At 49.0% G+C, this 19,642-nt stretch overlaps 1 protein-coding gene across 1 annotated transcript in view; it reads left to right on the top strand.

Moving 5' to 3' along the window:
- LOC135570949 (anoctamin-2-like) overlaps positions 1 to 19,642 on the top strand; it is a 69,094-nt gene that overhangs the window by 36,193 nt on the left and 13,259 nt on the right. Inside the window, exon 9 of the mRNA XM_065016767.1 lies at positions 3,199 to 3,377. Within this exon, the coding sequence (XP_064872839.1) occupies positions 3,199 to 3,377 (179 nt within the window). The remainder of the gene's footprint in view (positions 1 to 3,198; positions 3,378 to 19,642) is intronic.

A 19,642-nucleotide genomic window follows, 5' to 3' on the forward strand; every position in this document is an offset into this window, starting at 1 on the left:
TGTTGGACGTGATGAGATAATGTCCTCTGTAATGTCTCTGTTGGACGTGATGAGATAATGTCCTCTGTAATGTCTCTGTTGGACGTGATGAGATAGTAATGGAGCCTTGAGTGATATTCAATAATAATGTTGTCTTTGTTTCATGCGGATTGTTTTGCTGCTGTAAACCTTAAAACAACAGTGTGTGATCTCACGGCTGTGAGCCCTGGCAGTTTAATATAGAGCAGATTTATACGATCTTATCAGGGAGAGACCATAAGACACTATCTGCCTTCAAGGACCAGCTTCTCCCTGGGAACCACCTCCACTATCTGCCTTCAGGGACCAGCTTCTCCCTGGGAACCACCTCCACTCTCTGCCTTCAGGGACCAGCTTCTCCCTGGGAACCACCTCCACTATCTGCCTTCAGGGACCAGCTTCTCCCTGGGAACCACCTCCACTATCTGCCTTCAGGGACCAGCTTCTCCCTGGGAACCACCTCCACTATCTGCCTTCAGGGACCAGCTTCTCCCTGGGAACCACCTCCACTCTCTGCCTTCAGGGACCAGCTTCTCCCTGGGAACCACCTCCACTATCTGCCTTCAGGGACCAGCTTCTCCCTGGGAACCACCTCCACTATCTGCCTTCAGGGACCAGCTTCTCCCTGGGAACCACCTCCACTATCTGCCTTCAGGGACCAGCTTCTCCCTGGGAACCACCTCCACTATCTGCCTTCAGGGACCAGCTTCTCCCTGGGAACCACCTCCACTATCTGCCTTCAGGGACCAGCTTCTCCCTGGGAACCACCTCCACACACCACACACACACACATGTATGTGTGTGTATATAGCCTGTTAGCATGTATCTTGATAGCGTTTAAACCTGTTGGCATGTGGCCTGTGAGCGTGTGTGTAGGTGGTTCCCAGGGAGACTAACACGGCTGACAGGCTACATGCTAACAGGCTTAAATGCTATCAGGATACATGCTAGCAGGCTATATATACACACACGACCCCTGACAGAACCCATCTGGATCCTCTGGAGTTAGTTTTCATTATGACCGAGGTTGTCATGGAGATGATGTAACTGTCACTGTAAACATGTTACAGTGGTGTGGAAGTTGTCATGGTGATGATGTAAGAGTGGTGTGGAGGTTGTCATGGTGATGTTATTCCAGGCTTTTTAATAGAGAGGTGTTAATGACTGGGTTGGCTACTTGTGACTCTGTAGCAATGATGCTGCCACTAACATGGCTAGCAGGCTACATTCTTTCAGGCTAACAGGCTACATGCTAACAAGCGACAGGCTAAGAAGCTAGCCTGCTAACAGGCTACATGCTAACAGGCTTAAAAGCTCACAGTATACAGGCTAAATGCTAAACAGGCAACATGTCAAACGGGCAACATGCTGACAGGCTACCTAAAAGGGATACTGCGAGATCTCGTCGTTTTTCTACTTACCCAGAGTCCGATGAACTCATGGATACCATTTTTATTCCTCTGCACGCAGTTTGGAGGTCATTGAAGTTAGCATCTCGTTAGCATCTCGTTAGCTTAGCACAAAAGCAGGGAAATGCACCATCTAACTACTCCAAAGCTGGGTGTTTGGTCATTTATAGTCTTACAAAGCTATACATAGTAATCAATATTTTATAAATATTTTATATCCACTTCCTCATTCTGTCCCGAGGGTCGCGAGTGGCACAGCGGTCTAAGGAACTGCATCTCCGTGCTAGAGGCGTCACTACAGATCCTGGTTCGATTCCAGGTTGTATCACAAGCGGCCGTGATTGGGGAGTCCCGTAGGACAATTAGCCCAGTGTCGTTAGGGTTTGGCCAGGGTAGGCCGGCATACCTAGTTAACTTACCTAGTTAAAGTCGCGTAACGATGTATAGAGATTACAACGTGTCTCATTATGGTATAGAGATCACAACGTGTCTGTCTCATTATGGTATAGAGATCACAAGGTGTCTGTCTCATTATGGTATAGAGATGTGTCTGTCTCATTATGGTATAGAGATCACAACGTGTCTGTCTCATTATGGTATAGAGATGTGTCTGTCTCATTATGGTATAGAGATCACAACGTGTCTGTCTCATTATGGTATAGAGATGTGTCTGTCTCATTATGGTATAGAGATCACAACGTGTCTGTCTCATTATGGTATAGAGATGTGTCTGTCTCATTATGGTATAGAGATCACAAGGTGTCTGTCTCATTATGGTATAGAGATGTGTCTGTCTCATTATGGTATAGAGATCACAACGTGTCTGTCTCATTATGGTATAGAGATGTGTCTGTCTCATTATGGTATAGAGATCACAACGTGTCTGTCTCATTATGGTATAGAGATGTGTCTGTCTCATTATGGTATAGAGATCACAACGTGTCTGTCTCATTATGGTATAGAGATGTGTCTGTCTCATTATGGTATAGAGATCACAAGGTGTCTGTCTCATTATGGTATAGAGATGTGTCTGTCTCATTATGGTATAGAGATCACAAGGTGTCTGTCTCATTATGGTATAGAGATCACAAGGTGTCTGTCTCATTATGGTATAGAGATCACAAGGTGTCTGTCTCATTATGGTATAGAGATCACAACGTGTCTGTCTCATTATGGTATAGAGATGTGTCTGTCTCATTATGGTATAGAGATCACAACGTGTCTGTCTCATTATGGTATAGAGATCACAACGTGTCTGTCTCATTATGGTATAGAGATCACAACGTGTCTGTCTCATTATGGTATAGAGATCACAACGTGTCTGTCTCATTATGGTATAGAGATCACAACGTGTCTGTCTCATTATGGTATAGAGATGTGTCTGTCTCATTATGGTATAGAGATCACAAGGTGTCTGTCTCATTATGGTATAGAGATCACAACGTGTCTGTCTCATTATGGTATAGAGATGTGTCTGTCTCATTATGGTATAGAGATCACAACGTGTCTGTCTCATTATGGTATAGAGATCACAACGTGTCTGTCTCATTATGGTATAGAGATCACAACGTGTCTGTCTCATTATGGTATAGAGATCACAACGTGTCTGTCTCATTGTGGCGTCTGAGTGCCATTGAGACAGATACAGTTTTGCGATCATGCTGAGACATAAAAATGGTATCAATGAGTTAGTCTGATTCTGGGTGAGTAGAAAAAGCTCCTAAATGTCAACCTCACAGTCTCCCTTTATTGTGCTCTCTCTCCCTGTCAGGCGTTTGTGATCTCGTTTACGTCAGACTTCATTCCCAGGCTGGTGTACCAGTACATGTACAGTCAGACAGGCACCATGCACGGCTTCATAGACCACACCCTCTCTCACTTCAACGTGTCCAACTTCAGACCCGGCAACGCCCCCACCTCCTCATACCTCCCTGAGACCACCGTCTGCAGGTTAGTGCCACATACACACACTGTTGTCTCTCCTTTCATTGAAGCCTCCGTGCAGGAGCGCTGGTAGTCAGAGGATTGTTTTCCATTTATTTTTCAAGGTTTGGACGTTAGCACGTTAGTACAGTGGGCCCCGATTGGTGTCACCTCGTTAGTACGGTGGGCCCCGATTGGTGTCACCTCGTTAGTACGGTGGGCCCCGATTGGTGTCACCTCGTAAGTACGGTGGGCGCACCGATTGGTGTCACCTCGTTATTGGTACGGTGGGCGCACCGATTGGTGTCACCTCGTTAGTACGGTGAGCGCATCGATTGGTGTCACCTCGTTAGCACGGTGGGCGCACCGATTGGTGTCACCTCGTTAGCACGTTAGCACGGTGGGCGCACCGATTGGTGTCACCTCGTTAGCACGGTGGGCCCCGATTGGTGTCACCTCGTTAGCACGGTGGGCGCACCGTTTGGCGTCACCTCGTTAGCACGGTGGGCGCACCGATTGGTGTCACCTCGGTAGCACGGTGGGCGCACCGATTGGTGTCATCTCGTTAGTACGGTGGGCGCACCGATTGGTGTCATCTCGTTAGTACGGTGGGCGGACACCGATTGGTGTCACCTCGTTAGCACGGTGGGCGCACCGATTGGTGTCACCTCGTTAGCACGGTGGGCGCACCGATTGGTGTCACCGCGTTAGTTTATGTGTTTTACCTGTGATGTTTAACGAGTGGCTGGCCCAGGTGATGTTTAAAGAGTGCCTGGCCCAGTGCCCCAGTTGTCTTGATAGATGTGGAGGGTCATCTCCTTTAGTTGTCTTGATAGATGTGGAGGGTCAACTCCTTTAGTTGTCTTGATAGATGTGGAGGGTCATCTCCTTTAGTTGTCTTGATAGATGTGGAGGGTCAACTCCTTTAGTTGTCTTGATAGATGTGGAGGGTCAACTCATTTAGTTGTCTTGATAGATGTGGAGGGTCATCTCCTTTAGTTGTCTTGATAGATGTGGAGGGTCATCTCCTTTAGTTGTCTTGATAGATGTGGAGGGTCAACTCCTTTCGTTGTCTTGATAGATGTGGAGGGTCAACTCCTTTAGTTGTCTTGATAGATGTGGAGGGTCATCTCCTTTAGTTGTCTTGATAGATGTGGAGGGTCAACTCCTTTCGTTGTCTTGATAGATGTGGAGGGTCAACTCCTTTAGTTGTCTTGATAGATGTGGAGGGTCATCTCCTTTAGTTGTATTGATAGATGTGGAGGGTCAACTCCTTTCGTTGTCTTGATAGATGTGGAGGGTCATCTCCTTTAGTTGTATTGATAGATGTGGAGGGTCAACTCCTTTCGTTGTCTTGATAGATGTGGAGGGTCATCTCATTTAGTTGTCTTGATAGATGTGGAGGGTCAACTCCTTTAGTTGTCTTGATAGATGTGGAGGGTCAACTCCTTTAGTTGTATTGATAGATGTGGAGGGTCAACTCCTTTAGTTGTCTTGATAGATGTGGAGGGTCATCTCCTTTAGTTGTCTTGATAGATGTGGAGGGTCATCTCCTTTAGTTGTCTTGATAGATGTGGAGGGTCATCTCCTTTAGTTGTCTTGATAGATGTGGAGGGTCATCTCCTTTAGTTGTCTTGATAGATGTGGAGGGTCAACTCATTTAGTTGTCTTGATAGATGTGGAGGGTCAACTCCTTTAGTTGTCTTGATAGATGTGGAGGGTCATCTCCTTTAGTTGTCTTGATAGATGTGGAGGGTCATCTCCTTTAGTTGTCTTGATAGATGTGGAGGGTCATCTCCTTTAGTTGTCTTGATAGATGTGGAGGGTCATCTCCTTTAGTTGTCTTGATAGATGTGGAGGGTCAACTCCTTTAGTTGTCTTGATAGATGTGGAGGGTCATCTCCTTTAGTTGTCTTGATAGATGTGGAGGGTCAACTCATTTAGTTGTCTTGATAGATGTGGAGGGTCATCTCCTTTAGTTGTCTTGATAGATGTGGAGGGTCATCTCCTTTAGTTGTCTTGATAGATGTGGAGGGTCAACTCCTTTAGTTGTCTTGATAGATGTGGAGGGTCAACTCCTTTAGTTGTCTTGATAGATGTGGAGGGTCAACTCCTTTAGTTGTCTTGATAGATGTGGAGGGTCAACTCCTTTAGTTGTCTTGATAGATGTGGAGGGTCATCTCCTTTAGTTGTCTTGATAGATGTGGAGGGTCAACTCCTTTAGTTGTCTTGATAGATGTGGAGGGTCATCTCCTTTAGTTGTCTTGATAGATGTGGAGGGTCATCTCCTTTAGTTGTCTTGATAGATGTGGAGGGTCAACTCCTTTAGTTGTCTTGATAGATGTGGAGGGTCAACTCCTTTAGTTGTCTTGATAGATGTGGAGGGTCATCTCCTTTAGTTGTCTTGATAGATGTGGAGGGTCAACTCCTTTAGTTGTCTTGATAGATGTGGAGGGTCAACTCCTTTAGTTGTCTTGATAGATGTGGAGGGTCATCTCCTTTAGTTGTCTTGATAGATGTGGAGGGTCAACTCCTTTAGTTGTCTTGATAGATGTGGAGGGTCAACTCCTTTAGTTGTCTTGAGAGATTTTGCTTTTCTTCCTCTCTAAGTTTGGTGTGGGTTTTTCTTTTGTTGGCCTCTAAGTGGGCAAATTGAGTGTACCTCATGGTGGGTATCTTGTAGGTTCCAGTTGTTGTTGCTAGTGGACAGCCCCTTGAGTGTCTTTCATAACCCCTCCTAAAACCCCACCTGATTTGTTTTGGTTGTTGTCTTTGGCTCTTTGTTAGTTCCCCCTTCTGTTTGAGGGACAATTTTTGCTTTTCTCGTTGGGGAACTTAACAGGTTGGACTGACATTATAGTCTGGTGCTTGAGGATCCATGGTGTTCCCAAGCTATCAATCAGTCTGTTACCTCTCTCTCCTGCCACCCCTCTCTCTCCTGCCACCCCTCTCTCTCCTGCCACCCCTCTCTCTCCCCACCCCTCTCTCTCCTGCTACCCCTCTCTCTCCTGCCACCCCTCTCTCTCCTGCCACCCCTCTCTCTCCTGCCACCCCTCTCTCTAGTCATCAGTGTTGTTGGTCCAGTTAACAGTGTCTGTCCTACAGCAATGTTCCAACTCTCTGGCTTTAAATCATTAGCTAAATGGCATAACCCTAACCCTGCAGGTATGTTAGGAACTCTGTTACATAACTGTAGAGGCAGAACCCTACAGCCCTGTTGGTGTTAAAATCCTTCTAACCCAACACAGAGGGTGTTACTGTCTGTCTGACTGGGACCCTCCAGGTCTGTTGGGGATTCTGTTACGTAACAGTACTGTAGAGACGGTCTGTTTAAAACACACGCCACTTTAAGACTATAGGAATGTCCCTCCAGTGTTAAAGCATGACTAATGAGCCATTCCCAGAAAACACTATTTGTGTCATGAATGAAACGTTTTATTCAAGAAAGAGAGACTATTCAGTAAGGACAGATCATTGTCTTCCTGGGGGTGGGCCGGGTGGGGACAGGGGTGGATGGAGGGAGAGATGCCATCTTCCTGGGGGTGGGCCGGGTGGGGACAGGGGTGGATGGAGGGAGAGATGCCATCTTCCTGGGGGGTGGGCCGGGTGGGGACAGGGGTGGATGGGCCGGGTGGGGACAGGGGTGGATGGGCCGGATGGGGACAGGGGTGGATGGAGGGAGAGATGCCATCTTCCTGGGGGTGAGCCGGGTGGGGACAGGGGTGGATGGAGGGAGAGATGCCATCTTCCTGGGGGTGGGCCGGGTGGGGACAGGGTGGATGGAGGGAGAGATGCCATCTTCCCGGGGGGTGGGCCAGGGGTGGATGGAGGGAGAGATGCCATCTTCCTGGGGGTGGGCCGGGTGGGGACAGGGCCGGGTGGGGACAGGGGTGGATGGAGGGAGAGATGCCATCTTCCCGGGGGTGGGCCGGGTGGGGACAGGGGTGGATGGAGGGAGAGATGCCATCTTCCCGGGGGTGGGCCAGGTGGGGACAGGGGTGGATGGAGGGAGAGATGCCATCTTCCCGGGGGGTGGGCCAGGTGGGGACAGGGCTGGATGGAGGGAGAGATGCCATCTTCCCAGGGGGTGGGCCGGGTGGGGACAGGGGTGGATGGAGGGAGAGATGCCATTTTCCCGGGGGGTGGGCCGGGTGGGGACAGGGGTGGATGGAGGGAGAGATGCCATCTTCCCGGGGGGTGGGCCAGGTGGGGACAGGGCTGGATGGAGGGAGAGATGCCATCTTCCCGGGGGGTGAACTGAGTGGACAAAACATTAAGAACACCTTCCTCATATTGAGTTGCTCCTCCCCTTTAGCCCTCAGAACAGCCTCAATTCGTCGGGGCGTGGACTACAAGGTGTTGAAAGCGCTCCACAGGGATGCTGGCCCATGTTGACTCCAATGCTTCCCACTGTTGTGTCAAGTTGGCTGGATGTCCTTTGGGTGGTGGACCGTTCTTGATACACACAGGCGTGAAAAACCCAGCAGTGTTGCAGTTTTGGACACAAACCGGTTTGCCTGGAACCTACTACCCTGTTGAAAGGCACTTCATTCTCATGTCCGTTCACCCTCTGTCATTTAGCAGACACCTCTATCCAAAGAGACTTTAAGTAGTGCAGACCTATCTTTTGGTCTGGGTGGCCCCAGCAGGAGTCAAACCCTCAGCCCTGGAGCATCATGCTCTACCAACTGATCAACACAGGACCACATACTGGGAACAACATGCTCTACCAACTGGACCACACAGGACCACATACTGGGAACTAGAGAAGCTGGGGGAGCATCATGCTCTACCAACTGGACCACATACTGGGAACTAGAGAAGCTGGGGGAGCATCATGCTCTACCAACTGGACCACATACTGGGAACTAGAGAAGCTGGGGGAGCATCATGCTCTACCAACTGGACTACATACTGGGAACTAGAGAAGCTGGGGGAGCATCATGCTCTACCAACTGAGCAACACAGGGCCACATACTGGGAACTAGAGAAGCTGGGGGAGCAACATACTCTACCAACTGGACCACACTGGACCACATACTGGGAACAACATGCTCTACCAACTGGACCACACTGGACCACATACTGGGAACTAGAGAAGCTGGGGGAGCATCATGCTCTACCAACTGGACCACATACTGGGAACTAGAGAAGCTGGGGGAGCATCATGCTCTACCAACTGGACCACATACTGGGAACTAGAGAAGCTGGGGGAGCATCATTACCAACTGGACCACATACTGGGAACTAGAGAAGCTGGGGGAACAACATGCTCTACCAACTGGACCACACTGGACCACATACTGGGAACTAGAGAAGCTGGGGGAGCATCATGCTCTACCAACTGGACCACATACTGGGAACTAGAGAAGCTGGGGGAGCATCATGCTCTACCAACTGGACCACATACTGGGAACTAGAGAAGCTGGGGGAGCATCATTCTCTACCAACTGGACCACATACTGGGAACTAGAGAAGCTGGGGGAGCATCATGCTCTACCAACTGGACCACATACTGGGAACTAGAGAAGCTGGGGGAGCATCATGCTCTACCAACTGGACCACATACTGGGAACTAGAGAAGCTGGGGGAGCATCATGCTCTACCAACTGGACCACATACTGGGAACTAGAGAAGCTGGGGGAGCATCATGCTCTACCAACTGGACCACATACTGGGAACTAGAGAAGCTGGGGGAGCATCATGCTCTACCAACTGGACCACATACTGGGAACTAGAGAAGCTGGGGGAGCATCATGCTCTACCAACTGGACCACATACTGGGAACTAGAGAAGCTGGGGGAGCAACATGCTCTACCAACTGATCAACACAGGACCACATACTGGGAACTAGAGAAGCTGGGGGAGCATCATGCTCTACCAACTGGACCACATACTGGGAACTAGAGAAGCTGGGGGAGCATCATGCTCTACCAACTGGACCACATACTGGGAACTAGAGAAGCTGGGGGAGCATCATGCTCTACCAACTGGACCACATACTGGGAACTAGAGAAGCTGGGGGAGCATCATGCTCTACCAACTGGACCACATACTGGGAACTAGAGAAGCTGGGGGAACAACATGCTCTACCAACTGGACCACACTGGACCACATACTGGGAACTAGAGAAGCTGGGGGAGCAACATACCCTACCAACTGGACCACACTGGACCACATACTGGGAACAACATGCTCTAACAACTGGACCACACTGGACCACATACTGGGAACTAGAGAAGCTGGGGGAGCAACATACTCTACCAACTGGACCACACTGGACCACATACTGGGAACAACATGCTCTACCAACTGGACCACACTGGACCACATACTGGGAACTAGAGAAGCTGGGGGAGCATCATGCTCTACCAACTGGACCACATACTGGGAACTAGAGAAGCTGGGGGAGCATCATGCTCTACCAACTGGACCACATACTGGGAACTAGAGAAGCTGGGGGAGCATCATGCTCTACCAACTGGACCACATACTGGGAACTAGAGAAGCTGGGGGAGCATCATGCTCTACCAACTGGACCACATACTGGGAACTAGAGAAGCTGGGGGAGCATCATGCTCTACCAACTGGACCACATACTGGGAACTAGAGAAGCTGGGGGAGCATCATGCTCTACCAACTGGACCACATACTGGGAACTAGAGAAGCTGGGGGAGCATCATGCTCTACCAACTGGACCACATACTGGGAACTAGAGCAGCTGGGGAGCATCATGCTCTACCAACTGGACCACATACTGGGAACTAGAGAAGCTGGGGAGCATCATGCTCTACCAACTGGACCACATACTGGGAACTAGAGAAGCTGGGGAGCATCATGCTCTACCAACTGGACCACATACTGGGAACTAGAGAAGCTGGGGAGCATCATGCTCTACCAACTGGACCACATACTGGGAACTAGAGAAGCTGGGGGAGCATCATGCTCTACCAACTGGACCACATACTGGGAACTAGAGAAGCTGGGGGAGCATCATGCTCTACCAACTGGACCACATACTGGGAACTAGAGAAGCTGGGGGAGCAACATGCTCTACCAACTGATCAACACAGGACCACATACTGGGATCTAGAGAAGCTGGGGGAGCATCATGCTCTACCAACTGGACCACATACTGGGAACTAGAGAAGCTGGGGGAGCAACAACCTCTACCAACTGGACCACATACTGGGAACTAGAGAAGCTGGGGGAGCATCATGGTCTACCAACTGGACCACATACTGGGAACTAGAGAAGCTGGGGGAGCATCATGCTCTACCAACTGGACCACATACTGGGAACTAGAGAAGCTGGGGGAGCATCATGCTCTACCAACAGGGCCACATACTGTGGTTCTGCTTAAACATACTGAGCTGGGGAACTAGAGAAGCTGGGGGCTTTATCAGGGGGGGAATGATATCAGGCGTGGACCACGTTTTCTGGCAAAGGGGCTCACTCGGAAATTGACTGCGTGTGTGTGTGTGTGTGTGTGTGTGTGTGTGTGAGGGAGGGGTGGGAATGGGCTTGTGTGTGTGTGTGTGTGTGTGTGTGTGTGAGGGGTGGGAATGGGCTGTGTGTGTGTCCTATGTGTGAGGGTGGGAATGGGCTGTGTGTATGTGTGTGTGTGTGTGTTTGTGTGGGTGGGAATGGGCTGTGTGTGTGTGTGTGTGTGTGTGTGTGAGGGAGGGAGGGAGGGTGGGAGGGAGGGAGGGAGGGGTGGGAATGGTGTGTGTGTGTGTGTGTGTGTGAGGGAGGGAATGGGCTGACCCTTGTTTTTTTGCAGATTTGAGCCCTGTTCCCCAGAGATACTAGTGGAAATCAGTCCAACTTCCTCTGGTACTGTCACGCACTCATCTAGAGGAAATACAGGGATCTCCAACAGTATTGAGACAGGGACCCATTTAGGTTGTTTTGGCTCTGTACTCCAGCACTGTGGATTGGAAATGATACAGTGACTATGAGGTTAAAGTGCAGACAGTCAGATTTAATTTGAGGGTATTTCATCCACATAAGGGGGAGCCGTTTTAGAAATGACAGACAAAGTATTAGGACAAATTCACTTGTGTATTAAAGTAGTCAAACGTTTAGTAGTCAGTCCTATATTCCAATGATTACATCAAGCTTGTGACTTTACAACCTTGTTGGATGCATTTGCTGTTTGCTTTTGTTGTATTCGGGGCGGCAGGGTAGCCTAGTGGTTAGAGCGTGGTTAGATATGTTTCTAAGCACTTCTACATTAATGTGGATGTTACCATGGCTACGGACAATCCTGAATGAATCGTGAATAATTACGAGTGAGAAAGACACAAAGATCACACCTCCAAGACATACCACCATTACAATAACAGGGGAGGTTAGCATGTTATATCATACCTCCATGACATGCTAACCTCTCACCATTACAGTAACAGGGGAGGTTAGCATGTTATATCATACCTCCAAGACATGCTAACCTCTCACCATTACAGTAACAGGGGAGGTTAGCATGTTATATCATACCCCCAAGACATGCTAACCTCTCACCATTACAATAACAGGGGAGGTTAGCATTTTATATCATATCCCCAAGACATGCTAACCTCTCACCATTACAATAACAGGGGAGGTTAGCATTTTATATCATACCTCCAAGACATGCTAACCTCTCACCATTACAATAACAGGGGAGGTTAGCATTTTATATCATATCCCCAAGACATGCTAACCTCTCACCATTACAATAACAGGGGAGGTTAGCATTTTATATCATACATCCAAGACATGCTAACCTCTCACCATTACAATAACAGGGGAGGTTAGCATTTTATATCATACATCCAAGACATGCTAACCTCTCACCATTACAATAACAGGGGAGGTTAGCATTTTATATCATACATCCAAGACATGCTAACCTCTCACCATTGCAGTAACAGGGGAGGTTAGCATATCATACCTCCAAGACATGCTAACCTCTCACCATTGCAGTAACAGGGGAGGTTAGCATATCATACCTCCAAGACATGCTAACCTCTCACCATTGCAGTAACAGGGGAGGTTAGCATGATATACCTCCAAGACATGCTAACCTCTCACCATTGCAGTAACAGGGGAGGTTAGCATATCATACCTCCATGACATGCTAACCTCTCACCATTGCAGTAACAGGGGAGGTTAGCATTTTATATCATACCTCCAAGACATGCTAACCTCTCACCATTGCAGTAACAGGGGAGGTTAGCATATCATACCTCCAAGACATGCTAACCTCTCACCATTGCAGTAACAGGGGAGGTTAGCATATCATACCTCCAAGACATGCTAACCTCTCACCATTGCAGTAACAGGGGAGGTTAGCATATCATACCTCCATGACATGCTAACCTCTCACCATTGCAGTAACAGGGGAGGTTAGCATATCATACCTCCAAGACATGCTAACCTCTCACCATTGCAGTAACAGGGGAGGTTAGCATATCATACCTCCAAGACATGCTAACCTCTCACCATTTCAGTAACAGGGGAGGTTAGCATATCATACCTCTCACCATTGCAGTAACAGGGGAGGTTAGCATATCATACCTCCAAGACATGCTAACCTCTCACCATTGCAGTAACAAGGCTATTAAACAAGCTAAGCGTCAGTACAGAGACAAAGTAGAATCTCAATTCAACGGCTCAGACACAAGAGGCATGTGGCAGGGTCTACAGTCAATCACGGACTACAAGAAGAAACCCAGCCCAGTCACGGACCAGGATGTCTTGCTTCCAGGCAGACTAAATAACTTTTTTGCCCGCTTTGAGGACAATACAGTGCCACTGACACGGCCTGCAACGAAAACATGCGGTCTCTCCTTCACTGCAGCCGAGGTGAGTAAGACATTTAAACGTGTTAACCCTCGCAAGGCTGCAGGCCCAGACGGCATCCCCAGCCGCGCCCTCAGAGCATGCGCAGACCAGCTGGCCGGTGTGTTTACGGACATATTCAATCAATCCCTATACCAGTCTGCTGTTCCCACATGCTTCAAGAGGGCCACCATTGTTCCTGTTCCCAAGAAAGCTAAGGTAACTGAGCTAAACGACTACCGCCCGTAGCACTCACTTCCGTCATCATGAAGTGCTTTGAGAGACTAGTCAAGGACCATATCACCTCCACCCTACCTGACACCCTAGACCCACTCCAATTTGCTTACCGCCCAAATAGGTCCACAGACGATGCAATCTCAACCACACTGCACACTGCCCTAACCCACCTGGACAAGAGGAATACCTATGTGAGAATGCTGTTCATCGACTACAGCTCGGCATTCAACACCATAGTACCCTCCAAGCTCGTCATCAAGCTCGAGACACTGGGTCTCGACCCCGCCCTGTGCAACTGGGTACTGGACTTCCTGACGGGCCGCCCCCAGGTGGTGAGGGTAGGCAACAACATCTCCTCCCGCTGATCCTCAACACGGGGCCCCACAAGGGTGCGTTCTGAGCCCTCTCCTGTACTCCCTGTTCACCCACGACTGCGTGGCCACGCACGCCTCCAACTCAATCATCAAGTTTGCGGACGACACAACAGTGGTAGGCTTGATTACCAACAACGACGAGACGGCCTACAGGGAGGAGGTGAGGGCCCTCGGAGTGTGGTGTCAGGAAAATAACCTCACACTCAACGTCAACAAAACTAAGGAGATGATTGTGGACTTCAGGAAACAGCAGAGGGAACACCCCTATCCACATCGATGGAACAGTAGTGGAGAGGGTAGCAAGTTTTAAGTTCCTCGGCATACACATCACAGACAAACAGAATTGGTCCACTCACACTGACAGCGTGAAGAAGGCACAGCAGCGCCTCTTCAACCTCAGGAGGCTGAAGAAATTCGGCTTGTCACCAAAAGCACTCACAAACTTCTACAGATGCACAATCGAGAGCATCCTGGCGGGCTGTATCACCGCCTGGTACGGCAACTGCTCCGCCCTCAACCGTAAGGCTCTCCAGAGGGTAGTGAGGTCTGCACAACGCATCACCGGGGCAAACTACCTGCCCTGCAGGACACCTACACCACCCGATGTTACAGGAAGGCCATAAAGATCATCAAGGACATCAACCACCCGAACCACTGCCTGTTCACCCCGCTATCATCCAGAAGGCGAGGTCAGTACAGGTGCATCAAAGCTGGGACCGAGAGACTGAAAAACAGCTTCTATCTCAAGGCCATCAGACTGTTAAACAGCCACCACTAACATTGAGTGGCTGCTGCCAACACACTGTCATTGACACTGACCCAACTCCAGCCACTTTAATAATGGGAATTGATGGGAAATTATGTAAATATATCACTAGCCACTTTAAACAATGCTACCTTATATAATGTTACTTACCCTACATTATTCATCTCATATGCATACGTATATACTGTACTCTAGATCATCGACTGCATTCTTATGTCACTAGCCACTTTAACTATGCCACTTTGTTTACTTTGTCTACATACTAATCTCATATGTATATACTGTACTCGATACCATCTACTGTATGCTGCTCTGTACCATCACTCATTCATATATCCTTATGTACATATATCCCCTTACACTGTGTATAAGACAGTAGTTTTGGAATTGTTAGTTAGATTACTTGTTGGTTATCACTGCATTGTCGGAACTAGAAGCACAAGCATTTCGCTACACTCGCATGAACATCTGCTAACCATGTGTATGTGACAAATAAAACATTTATTTGACAGGGGAGGTTAGCATATCATACCTCCAAGACATGCTAACCTCTCACCATTGCAGTAACAGGGGAGGTTAGCATACCATACCTCCAAGACATGCTAACCTCTCACCATTGCAGTAACAGGGGAGGTTAGCATACCATACCTCCAAGACATGCTAACCTCTCACCATTGCAGTAACAGGGAGGTTAGCATACCATACCTCCAAGACATGCTAACCTCTCACCATTGCAGTAACAGGGGAGGTTAGCATACCATACCTCCAAGACATGCTAACCTCTCACCATTGCAGTAACAGGGGAGGTTAGCATACCATACCTCCAAGACATGCTAACCTCTCACCATTGCAGTAACAGGGGAGGTTAGCATACCATACCTCCAAGACATGCTAACCTCTCACCATTGCAGTAACAGGGGAGGTTAGCATACCATACCTCCAAGACATGCTAACCTCTCACCATTGCAGTAACAGGGGAGGTTAGCATACCATACCTCCAAGACATGCTAACCTCTCACCATTGCAGTAACAGGGGAGGTTTATTTACCATCATTTCAAGACATGCTAACCTCTCACCATTGCAGTAACAGGGAGGTTAGCATACCATACCTCCAAGACATGCTAACCTCTCACCATTGCAGTAACAGGGGAGGTTAGCATACCATATCCAAGACATGCTAACCTCTCACCATTGCAGTAACAGGGAGGTTAGCATACCATACAAGACATGCTAACCTCTCACCATTGCAGTAACAGGGGAGGTTAGCATTTACTCCAAGACATGCTAACCTCTCACCAATGTTTTAGCATAGTTTTACCAAGACATGCTAACCTCTCACCATTGCAGTAATAAAGGTTAGGTGTAATACCAGTGAAATGTTTACCAAACCAACAAGACAATAATTAAAAAGCAGCAGTAAAATAACAAGCGAGGCAAAATACAGGGGTACTCACCATTGCAGTAACAGGGAGGTTAGCAATTGGAGGCTTTACAGGGGTACCGGTACAGAGTCAATGTGGAGGCTATATACATTTGGGTCTAACTTTCTGATTCATCTTTATTTACCATTAATTTCTATTGGACACAAAATAATCTGAAACGCAACCAAAACAAACAGCGAATGCATCCAACAAGTTTGTAGAATCATAAGTTTCATGTAATCAAATGGTAGTTGTCATGTGCTGAATACAACAGGTGTAATAGACCTCACAGTGAAATGTTTACTGACAAGCCCAAACCAACAATGTTTTAAGAAGTTTTAAGAAAAAGAAGTGTTAAGTAAAAAATTATAAATGTAACCAATAATTAAAAAGCAGCAGTAAAATAACAAGCGAGGCAAAATACAGGGGGTACTGTACGGTACAGAGTCAATGTGGAGGCTATATACAGGGGGTACCGGTACAGAGTCAATGTGGAGACTATATACAGGGGGTACCGGTACAGAGTCAATGTGGAGGCTATATACAGGGTATTACGGTACAGAGTCAATGAGGAGACTATATACAGGGCATATCGGTGTAGAGCCAATGGGGGCACCAGTTAGTCGAGGTAATTGAGGTAATATGTAGGTAGAGTTAAAGTGACTATGCACAGATAATTAACAGAGTGGCAGCAGCACTAAAGAGGGGTCTGTGTCTAAACCCTTGGATTAGCTGTTCTGTGTAGCCCTTGGATTAGCTGTTCTGTGTAGCCCTTGGATTAGCTGTTCTGTGTAGCCCTTGGATTAGCTGTTCTGTGTAGCCCTTGGATTAGCTGTTCTGTGTAGCCCTTGGATTAGCTGTTCTGTGTAGCCCTTGGATTAGCTGTTCATGAGTCGTATGGCTTGGGGGTAGAAACTATTAACAAGCCTTTTGGACCTAGACTTGGCGCTGGAGTCTTTGACAATTTTTAGGTCCTTCCTCTGACAGGTATAGATGTACTGGGCTGTACGCACTACCCTCTGTAGTGCCCTGTGATCGGAGGCAGAGCAGTTGCCATATCAGGCAGTGATGCAACCAGTCAGGATGCTCTCGATGGTGCAGCTGTAGAACCTTTTGAGGATCTGAGGACCCATGTCAAACCTTTTCAGTCTCCTGACTGGAAATAGGTTTTTTCGTGCCCTCTTCACGACTGTCTTGGTGTGTTTGGACCATGTTAGTTTGTTGGTGATGTGGACACCAAGGACCATGTTAGTTTGTTGGTGATGTGGACACCAAGGACCATGTTAGTTTGTTGGTGATGTGGACACCAAGGACCATGTTAGTTTGTTGGTGATGTGGACACCAAGGACCATGTTAGTTTGTTGGTGATGTGGACACCAAGGACCATGTTAGTTTGTTGGTGATGTGGACACCAAGGACCATGTTAGTTTGTTGGTGATGTGGACACCAAGGACCATGTTAGTTTGTTGGTGATGTGGACACCAAGGACCATGTTAGTTTGTTGGTGATGTGGACACCAAGGACCATGTTAGTTTGTTGGTGATGTGGACACCAAGGACCATGTTAGTTTGTTGGTGATGTGGACACCAAGGAGCATGTTAGTTTGTTGGTGATGTGGACACCAAGGACCATGTTAGTTTGTTGGTGATGTGGACACCAAGGACCGTGTTAGTTTGTTGGTGATGTGGACACCTAGGAACTTGAAGCTCTTAACCTGCTCCACTGCAGCCCCGTCGATGAGAATGAGGGCGTGGCTCTGTCCTCCTTTTCCTGTAGTCCACAATCATCTCCTTTGTCTTGATCACATTGAGGGAGAGGTTGTTGTCCTGGCACCACACGGCCAGGTCACTGACCTCCCTGTAGGCTGTCTCATCGTTGAGGGAGAGGTTGTTATCCTGGCACCACCAGGTCTCTGACCTCCTCCCTAGAGGCTGTCTCATCGTTGAGGGAGAGGTTGTTGTCCTGGCACCACACTGCCAGGTCTCTGACCTCCTCCCTAAGGGCTGTCTCATCGTTGAGGGAGAGGTTGTTATCCTGGTACCACCAGGTCTCTGACCTCCTCCCTAGAGGCTGTCTCATCGTTGAGGGAGAGGTTGTTGTCCTGGCACCACCCTGCCAGGTCTCTGACCTCCCTATAGGCTGTCTCATCGTTGAGGGAGAGGTTGTTGTCCTGGCACCACACTGCCAGGTCTCTGACCTCCTCCCTATAGGCTGTCTCATCGTTGAGGGAGAGGTTGTTATCCTGGTACCACCAGGTCTCTGACCTCCTCCCTAAGGGCTGTCTCATCGTTGAGGGAGAGGTTGTTGTCCTGGTACCACCAGGTCTCTGACCTCCTCCCTATAGGCTGTCTCATCGTTGAGGGAGAGGTTGTTGTCCTGGCACCACACGACCAGGTCTCTGACCTCCTCCCTATAGGCTGTCTCGTGGTTGAGGGAGAGGTTGTTGTCCTGGCACCACACGACCAGGTCTCTGACCTCCTCCCTATAGGCTGTCTCGTCGTTGAGGGGGAGGTTGTTATTCATGCACCACACTGCCAGGTCTCTGACCTCCTCCCTATAGGCTGTCTCATCGTTGAGGGAGAGGTTGTTGTCCTGGTACCACCAGGTCTCTGACCTCCTCCCTATAGGCTGTCTCATCGTTGAGGGAGAGGTTGTTATCTTGGTACCACCAGGTCTCTGACCTCCTCCCTGTAGGCCGTCTCATCGTTGAGGGAGAGGTTGTTGTCCTGGTACCACCAGGTCTCTGACCTCCTCCCTAAGGGCTGTCTCATCGTTGAGGGAGAGGTTGTTGTCCTGGTACCACCAGGTCTCTGACCTCCCTATAGGCTGTCTCATCGTTGAGGGAGAGGTTGTTGTCCTGGCACCACACGACCAGGTCTCTGACCTCCTCCCTATAGGCTGTCTCGTGGTTGAGGGAGAGGTTGTTGTCCTGGCACCACACGACCAGGTCTCTGACCTCCTCCCTATAGGCTGTCTCGTGGTTGAGGGAGAGGTTGTTGTCCTGGCACCACACGACCAGGTCTCTGACCTCCTCCCTATAGGCTGTCTCGTCGTTGAGGGGGAGGTTGTTATTCATGCACCACACTGCCAGGTCTCTGACCTCCTCCCTATAGGCTGTCTCATCGTTGAGGGAGAGGTTGTTGTCCTGGCACCACACTGCCAGGTCTCTGACCTCCTCCCTATAGGCTGTCTCATCGTTGAGGGAGAGGTTGTTGTCCTGGTACCACCAGGTCTCTGACCTCCTCCCTATAGGCTGTCTCATCGTTGAGGGAGAGGTTGTTATCCTGGCACCACCAGGTCTCTGACCTCCTCCCTATAGGCTGTCTCATCGTTGAGGGAGAGGTTGTTGTCCTGGTACCACCAGGTCTCTGACCTCCTCCCTATAGGCTGTCTCATCGTTGAGGGAGAGGTTGTTGTCCTGGCACCACACTGCCAGGTCTCTGACCTCCTCCCTATAGGCTGTCTCATCGTTGAGGGAGAGGTTGTTGTCCTGGTACCACCAGGTCTCTGACCTCCTCCCTATAGGCTGTCTCATCGTTGAGGGAGAGGTTGTTGTCCTGGCACCACCAGGTCTCTGACCTCCTCCCTAGAGGCTGTCTCATCGTTGAGGGAGAGGTTGTTGTCCTGGCACCACCAGGTCTCTGACCTCCTCCCTAGAGGCTGTCTCA

Source organism: Oncorhynchus nerka, unplaced genomic scaffold, assembly GCF_034236695.1.
Source record: "Oncorhynchus nerka isolate Pitt River unplaced genomic scaffold, Oner_Uvic_2.0 unplaced_scaffold_885, whole genome shotgun sequence".
Classification (NCBI taxonomy): Eukaryota; Metazoa; Chordata; class Actinopteri; order Salmoniformes; family Salmonidae; genus Oncorhynchus; species Oncorhynchus nerka.